This window comes from Rousettus aegyptiacus, unplaced genomic scaffold (genome assembly GCF_014176215.1).
Source record: "Rousettus aegyptiacus isolate mRouAeg1 unplaced genomic scaffold, mRouAeg1.p scaffold_m13_p_12, whole genome shotgun sequence".
NCBI lineage: Eukaryota > Metazoa > Chordata > Mammalia > Chiroptera > Pteropodidae > Rousettus > Rousettus aegyptiacus.
The window spans coordinates 33,411,917-33,434,769 of NW_023416287.1; the positions used below are offsets into that span (position 1 = coordinate 33,411,917).

The window sequence follows — 22,853 nt, forward strand, 5'->3', positions numbered from 1 at the left end:
GAGGGGAATTGCCCACAAGAGGGCACTGTTGAAAGACTCCCATCCAGTTTGTCAACTGAGATTTTAGGTTTCAAGTTTCTCCAGGGTTGAATCAAAGAACAGGTTGTGTGAGATCAAAGTCTCCCTTTGGAGTTTCAAAGAATGGTGCAGAAAATTAGACCTTATTTCAATGATCTTTAATTTACATGAGTGTAGATTTAAATTGCTCACTGATTTTTTTTTCTGAATCTAAAATTAACTTGGAAAGAAGAAATATTAATGGTCATCTTACCTGGTTGTTTAACACTGAGGAAAATTTGACTTAAATTTAGTAACAGGCATGATATATTTTCTCAAGATGCTTTTAAATTCAAATGATAAAAGAGGAAGAAGAAGAAGGGGGAAAGAGGAGGAGAAAAAAAACAAGACATTATGCTAAGTTTGCATCTTCCTCTGTTTATAGCAGGGATACAACCTGTCAGGTTAATTCTCGTGCTGAATATGGCAGCATGAAAACATTGGTCAATATTCAAAATTAAAGCCCTTTTTAGTAACAACAGCTATTAAAATTAGGGATGAGGGAAATTTACCTTTTCTTTAATAAAATGCTTAAAAATAGTTATTTTCCTGTATCTTTGCTGGTTTTATTAACACATTGTTGTACTAGAAAACAGTGTTTACTAACATACCTCAAGGCTTTTTTAGTTTTGTAATTTAATGGAACAATCTCAGGTTATTTATATAAAGTCGAAGAACCTGAAGCCTCTGAGAAAAGATGCTGCACATACCTGAGCATGAAAATTATCCTTATCAGCTGAAAGCTTTCACAACCTAAAACCATTTTAAAATCCTAGGCATTTATTTTTAACTTTCAAAAGAGCTAAATTTGTTACTGTTTCCTTGATCTTGACTCTTGCACAAGAACCCAGGAAACGTCATCTGTTCCCATAAATTAACCACCATCCATCCTCAAAGGAGTTGTTTCAATCAGCAAACATGTACTGAGCATCTCCAGTGTGCCAGGCCCTGCTGTCACACATAACTCCACCTTCTGTCCTTGGGCTTTCCCTCGGCACAGCCCTCTGTCCTCAAAAGCCCTCAACTTTTGGTTATATAAGAAGAAAATCCAGCCACTAAGTTAGAAGTGGGGATCCTCATGGCTCTTCATTCACCCTCCTTTGAAGACACTCTAAAGACTGTACGATGAACTGGCTTTTCTCTTCACAAATTCCCTTTGACCACTCACTTCATTTCCATTCTTATATTAAAGCCAAAATTCAGATTCCAATAGCTATAATAGTCTATTCCTCACCAGATGCTTAGCTACCCACATTGATTAATCCAGTTACCTCAACACCAAAGTCATCTTCACTCATTCACTAGTTCATTTACTCAGGGCTACCATGTCCAGCTGTCACTTAGAACACACCAAGCCTTTTCTCATGTCCTTAAGACTTTCCAGTGGCATCCCCAAGGCCCTATACATCAGCCCCAGGATCTCAATTCTGCTACTATTAAGTCAATTAGGTCTATGGATCTAAGCAAGTCATTTGAACTCACTGTAACTCTTAGACAAAGGAAAATTAAGCTAAGGTTGACCTACTTTAGTTCATATGAGAAATAAATGAGATAGCACACATGAGCACCAAGCAGTTTCTGACACCAATGCAAACTCAGGCAGCAATGGTTCATCTTTCTTCTCCTGGACCCTCTTTCATACCTGGCACCTCATGGCTCTTTATGACTCCTACTCATTTCGCTATTGTCCTTTCTATTCTCTCCCAATGCTAAACCAATATATTCTGGATATAATCACTCCAGGCCTCTCCTTTAAGCAACTTCTCTAAGTTCACAACCCAAACACCAATATTTACATTGCCTCAGAAAGTCAATCTCCTCCATAATCCATTTCTAAACCAACTAAATTTCTGAAATGTTAAGGTACATGCAAATAACCTGGGGATCGTGCTAAAAAAATGCAGTCTCTGATTCAGCAGGTCTGGGATCACTCCTGTGATTCTACATCTCTAACGTGTTCCCAGGCAATGCCAGTGATTCTGGCAGACTCATCAAATTCCAAGAAACCCATCAAGAACAGCACTTCAAGACGCCACTGAATGGATTGCAACCCAGGTCATGCTGAACAAGAATTCTTATCCTTGTTTTAACACACAGATGCCTGAAGTAATGTATCTAAAGAAGCAGTTAATAAGCCAGGAATAGGCCCAGGCTGTAAAGCCGTGCTCTTCCCCCACACACTGGTGCCTCCTATAACCGCTCTACTCAAACAACCTCCCTGATCCTCCCCCGCCAGAGAAGCACCCTTTTCCCTCTGCTCACATGAAATCAAAACAAATGAAGGTCTCCTGGGAGGATCTTTGAGTCTGTTCCTACCTGCCCATGTCATGTTGACATTTTAGATCATAAAAAGCTACAGTACAGGTTTCATGGACAAATTCCAGCTTCACTCTGGTTTCTAGAAAGATTCTGGACAAAAATGTTCTTTCTTTCTAGAATTCTTCTTTCTGAAACCTTTAATGATCCACTCCAATAGGGGAGATGTGACTTGGGGTTAACATCTACCTCCTAAAACTCTGCATCACCAGCAGGACGCAAGGCTAAGTGGCTTATTTGCCAAATTAGCAGCATATACGTGTTCCCCTAGAACACATGTGATTTGCAGACCTCCTTCAAAATAGTGGTGTCAAAGTTTTTAAATAAAAGTCATGATCATCATGCCTAAAGGTTAAAAAAAAAAAAATCAACCTTTGGGGCATTTATTATTCTCAGTCTTAAGATAAATGGTGCTACATAACAACCAAAAAGGCAAGTTAGCAAAGGCTAATTTTATATAAATTAAAATTATATTCAGAAAAAAATTAGTAAGATGTTTTAAGAGTTTTGGGATAAGCATGTTTTTCTCAATATGAAAATAAACCAAAAGAAAGATCTTGAAAGTACCTTACCATTTCTTGTGAAACATAATCTGGACTTTTTGTATCAGCAGAATAAAAAGAAAAGTCGTAAGTGAAGGTCTTCGTCCGCTCTCTTCCTGAGTCCCCAGTCCCTCCTTCTGGTATCTAAGAGAGAGATGATTATGATAATAATAATAAGAGAATAATAAGAAAGAGCACCGTCAGTTGAGAAGTGATCCAATTTTTTAAAAAGCTCTATAAAAAATATACAACCATCACCATTTTCTATGTTTACATCCTAAGAAGCATTTAATTCCTCCTGACCCACAAAAATCAAGTAAATAAAACCTAAAGTCCACCCAGTAATCCATGGTCAATCAATAATATAATCTAACACTTCTTTCCTGGACTTTTTATCATGATTACCTTATATGAACCCAACACTCCAGCCAGACTTTATTTTTTCCTGTCTTTGATGCTTTTTACTATTCCCTCCACCCAAAACCACCAAAGCCAGGGTCTGAACAACTCTAGGGGGTGCTATTCACATAGATTATGATGTAACTGGAGCCCCCTAGAGTTGTGTGATTTTTGTGGGCCCCCCCCCAAAAAAACTTCACATCAGATGCTTACTCTTGGGCACTCTTTTGGAAACAATTCCCCCCACCTCTGAAAAACTAGATTCTCCTAAGACATAGCATATTACTGCAAATGTCTGCATATCTCGTCTACCTTGCTCTAAACCTAAGTGAACCAAAAACCATATTTAAAAATGTTTGTATGTCACCAAAGACTCGCACAGCTCCCTGGACACATGCTGAATAAACTCTATGAGCATCATATTTTTCCAGCATGATTCGGATACTATAAAGAAAAATGTTAAAAGTCTGGGTGTCTGTTCTGGGTATATCAGTTAAGGAAACATTTGTAAAACTCAAAAGGCAACAGAGTAATCAAGGAGAACATTCCATTATGCACAAGTAAAGGCCAGGGGTCCCTGTTTCAGTCAATACAATTTTTAATGATTAAACTTTTACCATAGCATTGTGAGCATAAAAAAAATATATGATGCAAAGCAAAGGAAACTGACAGCAGGAAAGGGACAAGTGGTTACTGGCAGAAAGGTGAGAAGTGAGAGGTCAAAGGAGGGGAAGCTAAGTGTAGGCCAGACAGAGCCAAAAGGTACAAGGATTGTGGACAGTGGAGAAAGAAAGACATTCCACTGGAGAATGCCTCAGGCAAAGGGACACCAAAGCCTCAAAGGAAGCCTATCAAATTATCCAGGGCATGGCCCAACTGGAAGATAGCTTTCCCCAGCATCTATCACTGGAGATCGAGATGCACTATTTTGAAATTAGATTTCAAAGTGTCCAGTGCCTTGAGCCAAAAATTAAAAGAAATCCAACTTGAGGCCAATCTGCACTTGGCCATGAAGCAGCAGGCCTTAAAATCTAAATCTGTACGTTTCCAACAAATATCAAAGGAAAAAGGGGTTGAGTCCATAAAGCAGGTGATTTATTAACTTTACACCCTTATTTCCTCCCTAAGTGAAAATTATTCAGGGTCCTTAACAAATTCACTGATTAAAGAAACAAATAGGATATTTTAAGAGCAAAAGGAAGAACTTGCCATCTTAGAAATTTATTTTTTCAATTTTTTTTCAGAAAAAAAATTGTTAATCTTTCATCCTCTGAGTTTTGAATAATAATAACAGCTCCTCTTACAAAGATTATAAAATGACTATTTTGATTAAAAATTAAAACAAACCTAGGGCTAAAGCTTATTTAACGATTCACAAAATACAGTCAATTGCCAGACCAAGGAACCACTACAGGATATAGGCTAAAAATGCTTGGGTCTGGGCTAAGCCAATGAGCTCACATATCAGGCCTACACCTTGGGTTTGGTTTTCAGGTCAAATGAAACTGAAAATGGGAGAGGAAAAAGAGGATCAACATTCTTGATTTGTGGCTGAGCCCAAGCCCACGCTGGAGCCCAAGCCAACCCAAGGGCATGCTGTCGTGGCTAAGTGAATAGAGAAGTGGTTAATTTCAAGGAGTGTGGAAATGGCAGATGCATTTTATTTATCCACAAGTCATTCTGATGAAACACACATGGGGACTCACAGAATGGGAGCAAGGCCAGGTTGTTACTTGCCTTTAAGTTTGTGATTGTTGTTTTGCTTTTCTCCATTTGAATAATAAATTTGGCTTCCAAGTCCTTTTCCCTGCAACATAAATCATTCAGTTTGATTAGGAAAGACATGTTTTACCAAATTTTTATTGACATTTTTACATGTGAAGTTTGTTTTTAAATGGCATCTGAAGTACAATCCTTGATATCATTCCTCCCAAATCCTTGCCAATATAAACATGAACACACACAGGACAGGAGCCACCACTAAAAACTAAGACTGACAAATAATGTCAAAACCTAGAACTTCTAACTATAAGCCAAAAGGAGTATAAAGAAAATGACAGAAACCATGCAGGCTGTCAATCGTGATAAAAGTAGTCCCACCCAACTAGTGCAGAAAAGAAAGACATCTGACACCCAGGATGAGAGCTAAGAAGAAAACTGTAGTGAGTGGTCACAAGCAGGTGCTGCTTCTAGAAGCAGCCTGGGTATTACCCTCTCCTCCCACCTTCTTTCTATATCTGATATGGGACATCTTTTAGGAGGAAATGATACTGCCCATCTCTTACAGAGTTCTTAATCTTTTTAGTAAACCTAGTTGTTTTCTTCCCTCTTTTCTTTGGGAAAAAGACCGTCTCCCTCAGATCCAGATAATTACCCTGAAACTGGTGACTCAGGTCCTCTGGCTATTGATAAGGGTCATCAGCCCATTGTTAGCAAAACTGGTGTTAGGTGAAACAGGGCCCTTAGAGTCTGAGAGGAGAGAGGACCTTTAACCCAAAGGCTTTTTGATTCTTTAAGAAATATATCAACCGAGCCTGTTTCCCTTTACTCACTTAATAGGCAAATCAACAATAGAAATTAACAGATATAAGATTTCAATAACAAGTTTGTATCTTCTTTTCCTTGTCTAAGGACTGAGGTGGCACCTCAGCAGGAAACCCAGGACCCTGCCCTGACAAAGGCAGAAAGGGAAGAGCCCCATGAAACCCCAGTAGGCAGGGACAAGGACCCTTCTCAGCAGGAAGCAGATATGGAAGAGACCTCACGTCCCTCAACATCCATACTAATAATGAGGGGGTTCATGGCTCTTAGAAAAGAGGTAGGCAGGAAAGTTAGGGGCTGGCAAGTCTGCCTGCAAAGACACTGAGGTCATCCTATCCTAGAAGGGGTCTGCCCTAGCCTGTCCGCAAATAAGCAAGCCAAAGGCATTTTGGGGCTAAAAATAACTCATGTAAGGAAACAAGCAGAAAAGTAAGTACCAGTTTAAGCCAATCACTCGCACCTCCCACAATGAAGACCCAATGACCTTCAACTCACCTGAGCCTCGTTATATCCTTATTATAATATGATGCATATGCCTGGAAGTTCATTAATATCATCATAACAGACTGAATTCTGGGATCGAACATGTGCAGAAAGCAAATGATGAATCACTGCGTTCTATCAATCTTAAATGTCAATCAAGGAAGCCCACGCCTCTAAGAAAAGTAACCACCCACAGCAAATGGGATAAAAATCCCAAAGGCTTTGTTACCAGGCCTTCTGAGCCAGGCTTCTCTCACTCAGGCCTGCTTCCATGTCTGGAAGTGTACTTTCCCTTCTAATAAAACTTTTCTTTTCTGCTGTATTTTGGTATCTTGCTCAATTCTTTGTTCGACACATCAAGAAGCTAGACAACGTGTCAGGAGAGGATCCCCACTCTTCGATAACATATCCATTCAGAAAAGGAAGTCAAGAGAACTTATGAAAAGTATAGTTCTCTAGAATAAATAACTGTATATCTACACAATGGAGTGTTAAGTCACTGAAAAACGAATGAAGATCTCTATGCACTGCTACTGAGTGGAAGCCAGGATCTACTACTGCTAAGTGGAGAATGCAAGATGGAAAAAAAGTATACACGGAATATTACCACTTATATTTCAAGATAAAAAGGATAACCTAAAAATTTTTTTCAAAACGCTACCTATGGAGAAAGAAGAAAATGGAGTAGAAGGGACAGGAATAGATCCTTAGATTTCTTAAAAAATATTTATATACTTTAATCTATAAATCATCTTCAGAATGATGAAAATAATTTATAGAAAAATGAAACAAAAGTATATTTTAAAATAACTTCAAATGCAAAAGTTGAAGCAAATAAACCTAACTGCACTGCACAGTGAGAAACAATTTCAATTATGACTATGTAGAGAAATTTGACTGTATAATGTAGTGGGACACAGCCTAAGGAGGAAAAAAATTATAAAGAAATCTTAAAGCATTTTCAGTCATATTTTTGGTGATAAAGTTTTGTCACTCTGAAATTTCTGTTTGTGTACTGTTGTGGTGACTGAAAAAAATAACTATTACTGGAAAATTACTGCTTGGCTATGCCCATGGGAACATAGGCTGTCACCCATAGGAAGATAACATTCTAACAATAAGCTTTCTGCTTCTGTACTCCCGCTTGCACACCCAACCTGTGGGTCGACAGGTAGTGAACAGAAGAAAAATAGACCTTTGTATTTAGACAGAATGAAGAATAGGATTTGGGGCTTAAAAACTCTGTACCTCTACATTTCGGGGCTGCTTAATTAGGGGTTTGCGTACCCCTGGAAGACCCAGCTGGCTGAATAAAGAATGTGTTTCCTATAACTCACTGAGTTCCGGTGGTCCATGTGTCTTCCGGGGGCTGGCGGCTACAACACTGTAGAATAACACATGAGTAACTACGTTGGTGCCACTGAAACTAAGATTTTCAGATGAAAGGAGATACAAACATAGGATTCATGAGGTTAAGTAAAAACTCTATAGTCCTGAATTTGAATGAGAAAAACTAGCATAAACTTTATCTAAAGTTGACAGAACCCTGGCAATGGGGAAAGCCAGCTGCCACGTTGTGAGGAACCCTCTGGAGAGACCAAGGTATCAAGGTATAGAGGAACTAAGGCCTGCCAGCTGTCACACGGATAGGCACGGATGCACCCCACCCTAGCCACACCAAGAGGTGGCTGGAGCAGCCTGGCACCAAGAGTGCAGCCTTGAGAGACACTCTAAGCCAGAGGACCCAGCTAAACTCCCTCCAGTCTCCTGACCCGTAAACTATGAGAGAATACTGTTTTAATGCCCAAAATTTTGAGGTACTGTTACACAGCAAGAGATAACTGATACAAGTAATGTATGAAGGAGGCAAGAGAATTAAAATCCTAATCAAGCCACAATCAGAGACTGCAATGTGCTGATCAGCCCTGAAGCCAGACCAGGAGGACACCTTCAGAACAAAGGAAGATTTCTGTTGGATTATTAACAACCCATTCCCCATACTGGTGAAGGGGAAACAGGAACCAAGAGTCATTCCCTATGGCCAAAACCATGCAGAACCTATGGATAAAAGGCTGGGAACTGCCAGAGGTCTTTCACTCTACTTATTCTTACCTTTTGACGCTACATACTCTCCCCCTTCCTCATTGTGTGTCTGCATCAAAGGAAATGGGTAAAGAAAGTCTTTAGACTGTACCTCATAGGAACTGAAGAATGATATATAAACTGAATGCCCCTAATACTCAGGGTCCCTCTCAGTGCCTTTACTCTGTCTTTCACTGTCCCTCTCACTCTCTGCTTCTGAGAAGAGACCACACTCTGTGGAGTGTTACCTCTTTTCTAATAAACTTTCCTTTTGACACTAACTTTGGCATGTGTTGAATTCTGTCTACTCTCTCTGCCAAAGGACCCTCTTCTCTAGGTGCAGGGCTTGGTCTCCCCTAGCCCCTCCGCCCCACCCCCCAACCCCCGCAACTTGGGGAAATTTGCCCTGTCCTGCATCAAAATGATATGTCTGTGGTTTACTTTAAAATAATCCAGGGTTGAGGGAACCACGTGGGAGTAGCATCCTGGCCACCTCGAGAGGAAGAGACAAACTCCTAAATCCAAGAGTATGTAAACACCGGTCAAGAACTACAGTAAATTCCCACAGAATCCGTTTAACCTTTCCAAGGCATTCTGAAGAAGGGTGTGGCTGGATGAACAGTGACTTAAAGACAAGTAAACAAATGAAATCCCTCCCCTGTGCTAGAAGCTTCCACTCCTGCCCTCCAGGTCTTGGGAAGCTCCATCATGAACGGAAAAGTGAGAACTGCCTCAGGGACACCCTGAGTTCTGTAGCCAGGAGCCATAAAACAAATACTTCACAAATTGACCCCTTTCCTACAGCAACTACCAAAAGTACATCCTGCCCAGCAAGAGAACTGCACAGGTGAGTTTTAATACCACAGACTACAGCATCTGGGTCCCCACAGGTCATTCTCAGCCACTTAATGTGTGCCTAGATCTTCTACTTTAAAACCACTATTATCAACAAATACCTGTTGGGTACACAAAATTATCCAGGGATCTAAGAAGATTAGAAGTGACTCACAGTACTTGTCAATTCTTGTTTAAAAAACATATAGAAATGCAGCTCATACAAATGGCTACCACTCCTGCTGGAAGCCAGGGATGAAGTAATGCCACAGCTCAGAGCTTTATATCTTTGGAGAGCCAAATTTAAAGGGCCCTCCACATGACCATTTATTATAGCCTGTAGGTAACCACGAAAGTACTTTCCAAATTTTAAATTAACGTCCACTGTATAAAAACACTAGGAAAGATACTGACCGCAAAATCATTATGTAATAAGCGTCTCTCTACTACCACTTCTGAAATCAAAACTGAAGATGCAAGGTGGGTTTCAAATGGTTCATCTCCTTGACATTGTATGATTGGGGTGTGATGGTGAAGGAAGGGTGTGGTGACAGGTTCACTGTTCTGAGGGTCCACAGCTTTCCTCAAAAAAACTGTGCCCAAAAAGATGGGAACCCTAGCTCAGAACCTAGTTACTCAAAATGTTGCCAAGGACCCAGCAAACATCAGCAGCCTTGGGAAAAGTGTTAGAAATGACTCAGGCCCCACCTCAGGCATACTGAGTGGGAAATTGCATTTTAACCCTAGTGATTCCAATGAACACTGAAGTTTGAGAAGCACTACTCTGACATTACACTAATGTGAGAGAGTGATGCCCAGTCTTACATTTACTCTCATGAAACAAACTCCACGACATTCATACTTTGTACACTGAGAAACTAAGTTTGTACTCAGACCTTTAAGTTCTATTTTTAAAACTGCCTTGAAGGATATAGATATAATCTCAGTCAGCTACCCTTTGCTCTTAAATTGTGTATTAGCTTCTGACCAAGAGCAATAAATATCTGACACAATTGGATCTAAGAAGTCATCTGGGTGTCATCACATCCTGGTTCCCTCGTTCTCATCACTCTGCCAAGCTATCAACTTCTAGCCCTTTCGATCCCCAGAGTGTCTCCCATTATCAGTGTAAGGTTGCTGAAAACAACTCGAAGTCGTTTTAAAAGTAATCACAGGTCATCGAGATTGAGATGGAGATGGAAGCCATCTGTTCCAGGAGGGAAATTTCACAAATAGCAATTTCCTAGATTGTTTTTTCTTAAGCATAAAAACTAAAACTATTAAGAAAAAGATTTATTTTTACTCCAAAAATAGTCTCTAACATTTTATTATAACATTTATAACAAAATGCTAGCTGGAGTTTTAGCCGTAGAGAGCAAATCTCATTGTAGTTCCAGAAAATACTTACGGAAAAGCCAATGTTATCTCCATACAGTGGTTATGATGGCTGGAATCATTAAATGTTGAAATTAACTTTTGCAAATTCCAGGAGGATTGTTAAACTGCCACATATTTCAGAGATGAAGGAAAGAAGGAAGGCTTCAGGCCCCTCTTACCTTCCACACCTGCTTAGCCCCTCATCTACTGGAGACTGGTGACTGCTCATGATCTCTTTACCCCAGGAAGAGATCATAGGTGACTTTAGGGTCCATGTGATACTTCCCACTTCCCCAACCCACCCAACATTCAGCTCCCTAGTCCTGTCCAACCTGCCCCCTATTTACCAACCTCAGCCATATCTGCCCACTCTGCAGCCACTGTCCCAGGTCGGGCCACCACCACCCCTCCGTAGTCTCTTTGCCTCCAACTTTGTCCCCTCCCAGCCATACTCCATGCTGCTGCCAGAAAGATTCTTTTGAAATACAGACCTTACTATGAAGCTCCCTGCTTTTAACTCCTTCTGTGACTTCAAAAGGCTATAGGATGAAATCCAGCTCTCCATGGAATAGAAAGTCCTTTGTGATCTGACCTTAACAATGTTGTCATTTAACACTACACCTATCCTATCTTCTCTTCTGGTCTCAGCCATCCTCTTCAGACCCAGCTTAGATGCCACACGCTCTGGAGAGTCTTCACAAGCCCTGTACCCTTTTCCCTTGTTAGATGACCTATCTGCTTTTCACCCACCAGACCGTGAACTTCTTAAGAGTAAGGACTTTGCTTGTCCTGTTCTTATACCCCAGGCCCCAGCACAGATTCTGCAACGTTGAGGTGCTCATAAAATTGTTGTTGAATGTGATGGACTAAGATGTTAAACAAATGGTCCTTATCCCAGCCTATTATTCATCATGTGCATCCTCTACTTAACTCCATCTTCCTACTAGCCCCCCTTACATCCTTTGTTCTTGCTTTCCCACACACGGTATCTTTCCATCCACATTCTCAAGCAAGGCTTGTCTCAGGTCTAATTTGACTCATCTATCCTGATAAACCTACAGAAACAATTTTCCTTCATACACCTACCTAGCTTATCCCATTCATACAGGTTTCATCCTTATTGATGCCATCTCTCCAATTAGTCTAGAGAATCCCGGAGAAGATTCCTTCATACGCCACACTCTGAGTCTACCAAGCACAAGGAGGCCATGCTCTCAATCCCGGCTCAGTGCTGTCTTAATCTTTCATCTAAAAACTATAAAACACCAGGCACTGAGAGTTCTCCTACTCCGGTCAATTTCCTCTGACATTTAAAAAACATGGGAAATAAATCTTGACATTTTTCTCATATTGAAGAAAATAAATAATCCTAAAATATTATTTGAACATTGATTTGATAATAGAGCAAAATGAACTATGTCTCTCCCTGGCCACTTTGGTGAATTGGGTTTCTCAACCAAAAAGTCAATTATGGTTCCTTTATATAAATAAGTAATTTATTTGAAAGGTCTGGAAACTAGATCATAAGATGCCACAAATGAACCAGCTGAAGTATAATGAGGTACAGATCAATTACTGGGAGGGAGTGGGGGGCGGGGAATGTAAAACAGCCAATCAGAAAAAGAGATAAATTATGTCAGCTCTGAGATATATGAGAAGAAAGCTTATCAGAAAAAGCAACCTTCTGTTAATTCAAATATTTTTGAAAATGTTTTTAAATTATTCAGCAATTCAAACTGATTCCAGTTGTCAACTGGTGGTATTTTTGGCCACTCAACAATAAATGGCCTGAGTGAATGGTGCTGAGATCTCCAGACCCAGCCATGAGCTTGGAAGATTCTGGAGTGGCTCATTAAACCAGACTTCTGAAATAAACTTGTCTCCCCCAAATTCACCTTAAAACTTACGTACTATGAATTATCATGTAATTGCTTTCATTTTGGTGGCAGGACACTCAACATCAAAAATAAAAACACTCAAAAAAAAAAATGTGACCTCCATGGGTACTACAATGGACAGAAGCCCAAGGAACACTGTTAAGTGGGAGAAAGAACAAGTAGAAAAAAATGTGCAGACCATGATCTAGTCTGTGGTTAAATAAATAAATAAATAAATGAGGCATAATATGCTCATATATGCTCCTAGGTCCACAAAATACCTCTGAACATTTGCAATAATAAACAGAAAGCTGTTCATAGTGGTCACTCTGAAGAGTAAGTCAGAGCAGGACCTCAGGAGATGAGAAAATGAACATTTTACTGCTGGAATTTATTTCAGCATGATTTAACATTACTTTTATAATTAACACAAATGCAGTTCATTAAGAGACAAAAAGTTTCTGACTTAAGCTTTGAGCGGCTCCTCAGTGCTCTAGGGTAAGTCCATGTCCTTACAGGGCTTGAAAACGAGGGCTGGCTTACTGACCCTCTTCTCCTGACCCTCCGGCCACAGGAACACCTCGCCTTCGCCTTGCACTTCCACACTTCCCCCAGCCCTTTGTGCACTGCCTAGATTTACCTCTCCCCTTCTTCCCTACCTCTCTACGAAGTAGTGCTCAACATTCAAAACCAGACCCAGATTCCCCTCTTTTGGGAAGCATTTCTGACCCCTTAGGGTCAATAAATTGTTCAGTCCCTCTGCTCAACCCAATAGCACTTCTCATTTTCTCTTTTATTAAGGGTTCTAGATAACATGCAGGACACCCCATTGAATCTGAACTTCAAATAAATACTTTTTTAGTATAACTATATCCTAAATATTGCATGAGAACTAGTCAGACTTTTGATTTCTAACTCTGATGCCACCATCACTTACCCCAGGTATGAAACCCATTGGGCCCTTCTTGTGAGATGCATATGTATCAGCCTCCCTTGGAGGAAAGCCCAAAGAGTGACTAAGCAGAGACTTCAAATACATCTACACCTTCAGCACCCAACAGTGTAGTGGAGGATCCAGAAACATGTGTTCCCTCGCTTATGTTAAAGTACGGAAATTCAGGGAAGGCTACTCTCCAGAAGCCAGCTTTTTCCTTATCTTTTCTGATTGGTTCTGAGCATTGAAAGATTCTGGGATTGCTGACTACTTTCAGGCACTCCCCACGCAATCCATAAAAGCCTTCAATGCAGTTTCTGAGAAAAACCCAGGGGAAACATGTACTGAAAAAAGTTCTGGAGTGGATTTCTCAGGCAATCACCCTGACTTGATTTCAGCTCCACAGAACACACTTCAGACACAGAAGTCAGCTAGAGGTTGGTAGCACCATGATCTACATCCAAATGCCAACCTCGGGTGGCAGCCAGTGAGAATCTGCACAGCCTCCACTCTAGTCCCCATGTACTGCCACTATGAACAAGCCAAGAACAACACTGCTGTCATAGTCACATATGCTATGAGCAGCCCAAGCTAAGTGAAATCCTCTGCTGCCCCACCCCATAGTAGGGAGCTATTAAGCTGAGCCTTTTATTATCTTCCCTGACCTAGAGAGGGTGTAATAAACCTAAAAGAATAGACAAAGACTCAGCTGTAACAGATTGAGATTCCAGATAGACAGGCAACCTGAGGCAGTCTAGCATGCAGGGTGCTCATTAAGGTGTGACCTGGGGATCAACATCTGGAGAAAGGAGACGAAAGTGGGACTGGGCAGAGGGAGCAGTAGAGCTGCCACACAAACCCAAGGACAGCACTGGCCAACCTCACAAGCAGTCGTGGAGCTACAGACACTCTTGGAGTTGCTAAGGTTGGCCCAAGATGGCCATGTCTTCATACCCCTGAATTAAGCAGTCACAGAATGAGGGCTGCCTGGGGAAGGGGTGCAGCCTTGGGCCCCTGAGGGGCTGACGCTAAAGGCCATGACAACAGCACTGCAGCAACTGGGCAATAAGCTTCAGCAAAGGACGATATGGGCAGTAAGCACGGGATCCACCACACCAGCTCCCCTGAACTGATGCTGTAGGGCATGCCAACAAGTGGCAGCCACCACCCCAATTCTCCAGCAGAGAGCAATAAGCAAGAAAGAAAGCAGATACCTTTTCTGTTTCCAGCTGAAGTAAAGACGATCAGAATTGCCTCAATACAAATGGGCTGCCTTGAGATGTGCAGAATCATCACTGAGGAGGTTTAGTCAGAGGCTAACAAATCCTTACCTGGAACACTATGTGGGGCGATTTATGTGTTCATTCAGTCCACAAATATTTAGTGAGGACCTCTGACATGCCGGACAACACTCTCAGTGTAGCAAAAGAGTAGTAAACAATACAGAGTCGTCCTGGTGTCTGCATTTCAGTTGGGATGAAGGTAGGTAGGCTAGGGGCAGAGTTTAGGAAAAAATAAATACAATAACATTTTAGGTACTGGTATGTGCTATAAAGAAACATAAGGGCAGAGGCTGAGGAAGGCAAACAGTCATAAAAGACCTCACCAAGGGGAACCTGTGCGCAAAGACCTGACCAAAATGAGGCAAAGATCTGGGAAGAGCATTTCAGGTAAAGAGAACGGCAGGTGTGCATAGGCCCTGGGGCAGGAACCAGCCAGAGGTCTGGGGGAAGAGCAACAAGGCCAGCATGACTGCAAAATGGAATAATGAGGCCAGAAAAAGAAGCAGGGATCACATTACATCACGCCATACAGGCCTTGGTTCAATGGCTAAGACTTTAGAACTAAAATGTGCTAGTAAGCCACAGACATGGGAAAGTTTCAGGTATAGGGGAGTGGCAAAATTGCATTTACATATTGAAATTGTCCCTCTAGCTGCTGTGCACAGACTCCAGAGGGGCAAGAGTGAAGCAAGGAGCCCAGTGAGGAGGCCGCAGAGAGGTGCTGGGTCGGGGTCCTAGTGCAGATAAACCCAAAAGACGACGGGGCCAGATTCAGATTCCCAAGCCCTGATGATCAGCAGAATCATCGGAAGAGCCCAATCCAGACCTACCAAGTGAGAATTGAAGGCTAGGGAGCAGGGATCTGTATATTTAACCTCCTAAGAGATGCCGATGACCAATCAAGCTTGGGAGCCATTGCTTCAGTTGTCTGTGACCTCTCCTCACATGAGGCGCTAGGACTCTGCAAGAGTGTGGAAGCTTACGTGCCCCTCTGCTCCTTCTGAGATGCTTCACAAGGTGCTCTCGTCTGATCCTCTAAATGGAGCCCAACCCAACTATTCCCAATTCCAGAATGAAAATCCAGAGTGGGACTATGCCTCTTGGGTTGTCACTGTTGCCTTCCCACTAGGGCTTCTTATCTAGACTCTAGACCACCAAAGTCATTGAGAAACAATGTAAAGTGAGGAGAAAGAGTAAGCAGCAAAACAGCATGAAAACTACAATTTGATTTGCAGTAAAACAGAAAGAGGGGTGAGGAGAATAATATACACATCACTGAGTAACTATTTTCCAACTCCTCCAAAAGGTCCATAACTAGTACCATTCTAGAAGCACAGGAGTGAAGATAATTCACTCAGGGCATTGGGTTTAATTCTGTCATGGAAGCCTGGTCCCAGCTGACAAAGCTGGTAGAAAGCTGAAGAATTTCAAACATTACAAAATTCAAGCCCAAAACCATAAGAACTAAATTCTGCTCACGACGAAAGATGATGACACTTTCACAGGGAATGTTGGATAGTCTGCAGTTGGACAAGTAGGGCCAAGATAAGGAAGGCCCTATCTTGGCCCTACTTGTGAGCCAAGATGAGGCTCAGGTGACAAGAAGATGAACTCAGAAGAGACCCAGTCTATGACCTCATCTCACAAAGAGAGAAAATGATACCTCAAGAGGTTAAGTGACTTGCTCTAAGTTGCTACTACAGAGTCAGTATTGTCAAAGGTTAGAGGAATTAACTGAGCGATCAATACTTCAAAGCCACAGAGATCTACTAAGAGCAGTCCTGGAGATTATATAAGCTTGGGGTCCAACAGGAACACAATGAGCCAGTCAGCACAGTTAAAGAATCCACACAAAGATTACTCTCGAAACAGGATTCCTCGTCACCCAAGCTCTCCCATCTCATTCCAAACCATTCCTTCTCCCAGGACTTACAAAGACCCTCATGCTGGTCCCTCTACCTCACTTTTCCTTCAAAGCCCTTGACAATGTCTCCTCCTCCAGGAGGCTTCCCAGATCCCTCTTAGCCAGTATCTTCCATGTGATATTCCATAACACACTGCAACAGTTTCCACATTCTACCTGTTTACTGTTGGACAACTACATGTTTGTCTTCCTCACCAATCTAGATGCTTCCTGAGGGCAGACATAACACTCTACTTTTTATATAACCCCCAATACCTAGCACTGTCCTTCCATACAACCAAGCACTTGGATGAATGAATGAATGAATGAGCAATGAAAGAATGAAACAGTTAAACAAAAAACGAGATATTATTCTTGAACTCAAGCACTAATATAAAGTTAATGCTTCAAAGTTTATTATACATTTTCAATTTTTAAATGTAGGTGCATTTTCTTAAAAATATCAGTTAACGTAGCAGATGTTAACTCCAAAGGCAGAGAGAAAGCTCGGCTCTTCCTACAGACCCACAGCTGTGACTCTGACTCCAGAACCAAGGCATAAGGACCTTCAAGGAAAGAGGAATAAAAGGATGTGCATATGGCCAAACTTCTTCAATGTGCTTCTCCAAAATATACAAGCAACTTATTCATAAAAGAAAAGTGGAAGTTTAAGAAGGGTGGTATAAGTATAAACACTGGGAACATAAGAACACTTAGTAATACTTCCTTTCGTTTTCCTATGTTCAAACATTAAACCAACTATCAAATCCCCCAAGATGCTCTAGTTTAGTGCCGCAGCACCATGACACACAAAGCAATGAGTGCTCTCCGCTCGTTAACCACACCATCGCTACGACCCTCCTTCCAGATGTATCTGTTTCAGAAAAAGGTTCTCAGAGACAGCCTTTAAAAAAAAAATACATAGCTGACCTATAAAGAAAGAATTGATTCCTTTTACAACACTGACAGCTAAATACACCAGATAGGAAAAAGCTATGCTACAAAATGCTAAATTGCAGGACCTTTTCTTCAAAAGACTTTACTTTGAGTCAGAATAGATAGAATACAATGCAATCATGGTTTTGCATAGTAGCTTCTTCACCCAGCACAGTGTGATATTCCATTAACACACTGCAACATCGGTGCCTGATGTTGCCAAGTAGAGTGGTTTAATAATTGGGGAAGGAGGCTGGGCACTGAGCTTTAGGGACCTGGGTTCAAATTATCAGTAGCTCTGTGACTTTTACACCTTATTTAACTTTGGTGAGCCTTGGTTCTTCGCCTGTAAAATGGCTGACTAAAACCAATCACACATGGTTGCTACAAAGTACTGACTGTACAGCAGTGTTCTGGGTATTGAGCTACCCTGACATATAATTTTTTGTTGAAAGACATGATACAAGGAAGCAGGCGACACAAGGCCAGGGGCACAGCAGACAGTCAATGTGTTCATTTCCACCACAAATCCAAGACCCATCTATTTATTCAGCAAGTGCTCACTGTGCCTCTACTGTTCAAGGTACTGGAGATATACCGGCAAACAAAACCAATAAAAAGTCCTGCTGTCTGGGAGCTTACACTCTGGCGGGATGATTAATTTTAACGAAACCTTTCCAGTGCTTTCCCAAAATGGGTGGAAATGGAGGGAATTCAGAAAATACATTTTGCCAAATTTTTTAGCCACATCTCAAAAAAAAAAATAATCATCATATAGTTGATCTTCATAAGTGTTGTCTAGGAAATGTTTTATCTTCATCAGCACAATCCAGAGGCTACCATTCATTAAGAATATCAAAACACCAAAATTCTTTCACTTATTTTTAAATACCTGTGAATTCTGTCCAGTTATTCTGACTGTGCACTGACCGTCCAATCTGAAGGCGCGCAACGCATGCTGTCCTGCACTGTGCCTGGCAGCCCTTTCCCCTCTCTCCTCCAGGGCAGGCTTGCAATATCTACTTGTATATTAAAGAGAGCAACAGTGGCCAGCGGCTTTGGTGGGTCAAAGGACAAAAGCAGATGTCTCCCTTTTACACGGCTCTTTGGAGGATACAGACATGTATTATCATATTCTTGCCCTTCAACAGCCCAGAATCACCCCCACATGGCTGGAAGCAAACAATCTGTAAAAGCAAAGCCTATTTCCAGGTTGGATGAGTGGTTCACCCCATCCCAAGCACGGGAGGCCAGACAAAAGAGAGATCTGATTTCAGCTGGCATGGTAAGTGAAACGCAGTCACTCCAAAAAGGAAGCCTGATCATTGCCTAAAGCAGCACCCTCATTTTGTATACTGGGAGAGAAGGGCATAGGTCACCAGCAAGTTCCTTTCCAGGATATTCTTGGAACACCAAACTGAGCCATACTGCCTTCCTCAGTGCTTGACAAAGAGCTGCTCCCCGCTGCCTCTGCTCTCGCCCCTTTTCAAACTGCATTTGTCAGACACAGAACGTCATTCCTTATCTGGGCTTTCTAAGCAGTGATATAACTCACACAGCAGCGAAGAAACAAAACAGGAGGAAGAAGTTATATTCTACACTCAGGCAGATTTTCTTTTTGCAGTTACCTGGGAAGCATCGTCAGGAGAGCACAGTGACCATTATCCAGGGCATCCAGTACCTAGAGCATGTCCAGTAAATCAAACGTCCAGCAAAGACTCCCAGCTCACAAGTTTTCCAACTCTGCCATGCATATAATCTCCAGGGGGCTTTTAAATTCCTGATGCCCTCCACCCCAGTTAAATCTGACTCTCTGGGATGTGAGATGTGAGGTCAGTGTCCCAACATCCTGGTTTCTCCACCTCCCCACGTTAAAAAAAAAAAAAAAAAAACAGGCCCAAAAATGGAGTCACTTGTGCTAAGCCCCAGGTCAGCAAACCAACACTTAATACCTAACCTAAGTGCAATGTTGACCTCTCCCAGGAATACAGTCTTAAACCAGTCAATCTGGAGTTTCCCAGTCGATACGAGTAAGGTAACCTGCCTGACAGAAGCCTGCGTGCCGTCCTGGCCTCTAAGAAAAGACGACCGGTGTCTGAAATCACTATTAGCTTCACTGTTGTGTAGAGCGACTCGGAGCTCCTTTCCATTTCCAAGATGGGACACTGCCTAATTCATGAATCGTTAAATAAAGCCTAAGGTCTTTAAAATTAGTTTAATTGATTTTTTTTTTAACAACTGCTAAATGTCTGAGAGGGACAACTTAGGGCTCTCGCATAGATGTCACTACTGAAGCACAAAGGAGAAAGTAAACCATGACATAAACCTGGACGAAGCCAGATGAGGGAATTGAAAAGACCAAGCAGGCCACCAAAACCATCAGCAAAGAAGAAAAGGCCCTCAAGCACAGGCAGGCAGCACACACAGAATCAGAGTACTGCAACCCAGCATGTCAGAGCCCGAAGGGCCAGGTGGAGGCTCTGGATCTCTAACTGATCAGCACTTGGATGACCACCGAGCCTATCCACCCATCTGTAAAATCAGGACGAGTCCCGCCTGCTCTCCCTGCCTCAGAGGAGAGTACAATTCAGAGGATGGATGTGAAAAGCTCAGGGAAGGACAAGCTTACACAGATGGAATCACTGTCCTTATTTAGCATCCCCAGCACAGTTCACAGAAGCCCCTTTAGAGCTTATCTTCCAGAAGCCCCAGCCTCCCATGGCTCCTCTTTGCTGATCTTCATGGCAACCAGAAAAGGGCCAGTCTCTGGAAGCATGCAGTGAAATTCAAGGATGCCTGTGACACAACTGTGGGTCGAGGAAAGAGCACTCAAAAGTGAAACACTGAAAACACGAATTGCAGTGAAGTGGTAAGAGGACATGGTCTAAAGTAAATAAAGAGTTGTAAATAAGCAGATAAAGGAGAAAGATTTTTAAATGTTCATTCTAATCCATAAGTTCTACAATGGCATCCGAGGCTAGGACTGGTACACTCTATGTTCTAAAACATCTTTAATTGGTCATCAGTATTTTAAAAATCAGATGATTTTACATAAAAAATCTAGGTTTCTGACTTCTCATGAAATGTGGGAGGATGAAGCACTCCTGAGTCTGCGTTCTGTAGGACAACCGGGTGGCTTTGAGGCACCGTCCTGCCCAGCCCACTTAGGTGAGCTGCTGCCCTCTGGCTCATCAGACAGGAGTTGAGACCACCCCCCAGGAGACTAAGAGACTTCAGAAAAGAGAGTATGCATTTAAGTATGCAAAGGGAGTATGCAGAAAAACTTTTTTAAATGACTAATTGGCAGCAAAATTAAAGAATCTCAGACTTCATGTACTTTCTGTTGGATTTTATTATCTTCTCCCACTCATGATGCCTCTAAGGGAAAATGAGCAATGAAAAAAGCTGGCTGAGGTGATGAAACTAATCAAGCTGACTTTTAACAAACTAAAATACAATTTAACCCAACTAGGAGCAAATAAGGTTTGATTTTTTCAGGTTTTCTAATTTCTTATTTAAGATTTATTAAAGAAACCACCAGTGAGGGACTTTCTCATAACCTCCTGTTTTTCAAGCAGAAGCTATGCCTCTCTAATTTACAAGCCCTCTGACTCCTTGACAATATTTTCACCTCTTGGTGTCCTCTATGTGTGCAGCTTTGAGAAATGAAGCTTCCATTCCCCAGAGCTCTAACACAGGGGTGCTATTAGCAGATTCTTAACACTCAAGAATTCATCCATCCCAGATTCCTTGAAATTGAATACACTACCACAATTTACAGACAGAAATAAAAAGAATAACCTGTCATTGAGCCAGAAGGGCCTGAGGTAAGAAAATCCTCTGATATCGCCATTCTCTTTGCAAGAAAATGGGGACAGAAAGCAAAACAGGTCTGGCCTCATTTCTGTGGCTCAACTGACCAAATAGTCTATGCACAATAACGCAGGTCTCCTCCTAAGCCAGCCCTATGAGGGCGAAGGAAGTCTCAAGTTGCACCTGGCATAATACTTATACCTCTAACTTGGATGTCATTTCAAAAGAGAAGAGGAGACGGGGTGGGAGCCAGCACACAATGTAATGGCACTGTCTCAGGCCAGAGGTCTCATCTTGTGATAACAAGATGACATCAAATGAGCAGTTCTACTTTGTTTCACTCAAGTCCTTAAAGCTCGAGTGTCACCTGTCCTTTCTTTTGTGACTAGTCATGCTTTTAATTCAGCTTCTCCTGCACACTGATGCTTCCTCTGAGCCCCTTAGCCAAATCTATTAAATATTCTTGTAGAAGGTTTTTTCTTTTTCACCCACAGTACTTCCCTCAGCCTCTAAACAAACACCATCCGTGGGATTTTCATATCTGCCTCCCCAACTAGATCATAAGCAACAGAAGAGCTGGAATGTGCTGTGGTTTGGGTGATTCGATGGGCAGTTGGTTGGCTGGGTGGATGAGTGGATGAGTGAGTGGGTGGAAAGGGGTGAGTGGGCAATGAGGATGGGTTGGTGGGGGTACAGGCCACTGACCCGCTAGGTGAATGGTTCCTGAGTAGGCGAGTAGGTGAGTGGGAGAGTGGATCAACTCCAACTGCAATGCACTAACTAGTTCATGATCAGTCATACCTGATGGCCTCTCAAATAGGTCTGGGAGCAGCTGTCTCACTCTCTGGCTTTCTAATACAAAAATCTCATCAAGTTATATCCATTTGTAAAATGGCTTCCATTACCTACATCAACTTAAAAGTTAAATCCTCTTTAGAATAATGGATAGAATAAAGTACAAATCAGAGAGCCCCATAATCTGAACCTCCCACTTCTCCAAACCCCACTCTCACCAGCCATCTGTAGTTTCATCCATGCCATAATGTTTTGCAGCTCCCTAATCATGCTCTACAGTTTAGGGCCTCTGTATCCTTTCTGCTTAAAATGCTATTGCTCACCTTATCTGCTTGGCTGACTCATCCTGCACAGCACTGACTTCAGTCACAATATACTCTAAGATAGGGGGGCCCCAACCCCGGGCCGTGGACCAGTACTAGTCTGTGGCCTGTTAGGAACCAGGCTGCACAGCTGGAGGTGAGCAGCAGGAGAGTGAGCAAAGCTTCATCTGTATTTGCAGCTGCTCCTCAATGCTAGCATCATTGCCTCATCACCATCAAGTGGTGATGCTAGCTAGCATTGGGGAGCAGCTGCAAATAAATTCTCATAGAAGTATTGGTCCCTGTGCATCAGGCATTAAATTCTCCTAGGAGTATTGGTCCCTGTGCCAAAAATGTTGGAGACTGCTGATCTAGGATA

At 42.0% G+C, this 22,853-nt stretch overlaps 1 protein-coding gene across 5 annotated transcripts in view; it reads right to left on the reverse strand.

Moving 5' to 3' along the window:
- Positions 1-22,853, reverse strand: part of KIF16B (kinesin family member 16B) — a 272,147-nt gene that overhangs the window by 230,888 nt on the left and 18,406 nt on the right. For all 5 annotated transcript variants that reach the window (XM_016122017.2, XM_036229690.1, XM_016122013.2 and 2 more), the window contains 2 exons: positions 5,052-5,121; positions 2,946-3,059 (listed from right to left, as the gene is read on the reverse strand). In XM_016122017.2, coding sequence (XP_015977503.2) covers positions 2,946-3,059; positions 5,052-5,121 — 184 coding nt within the window. The remainder of the gene's footprint in view (positions 1-2,945; positions 3,060-5,051; positions 5,122-22,853) is intronic.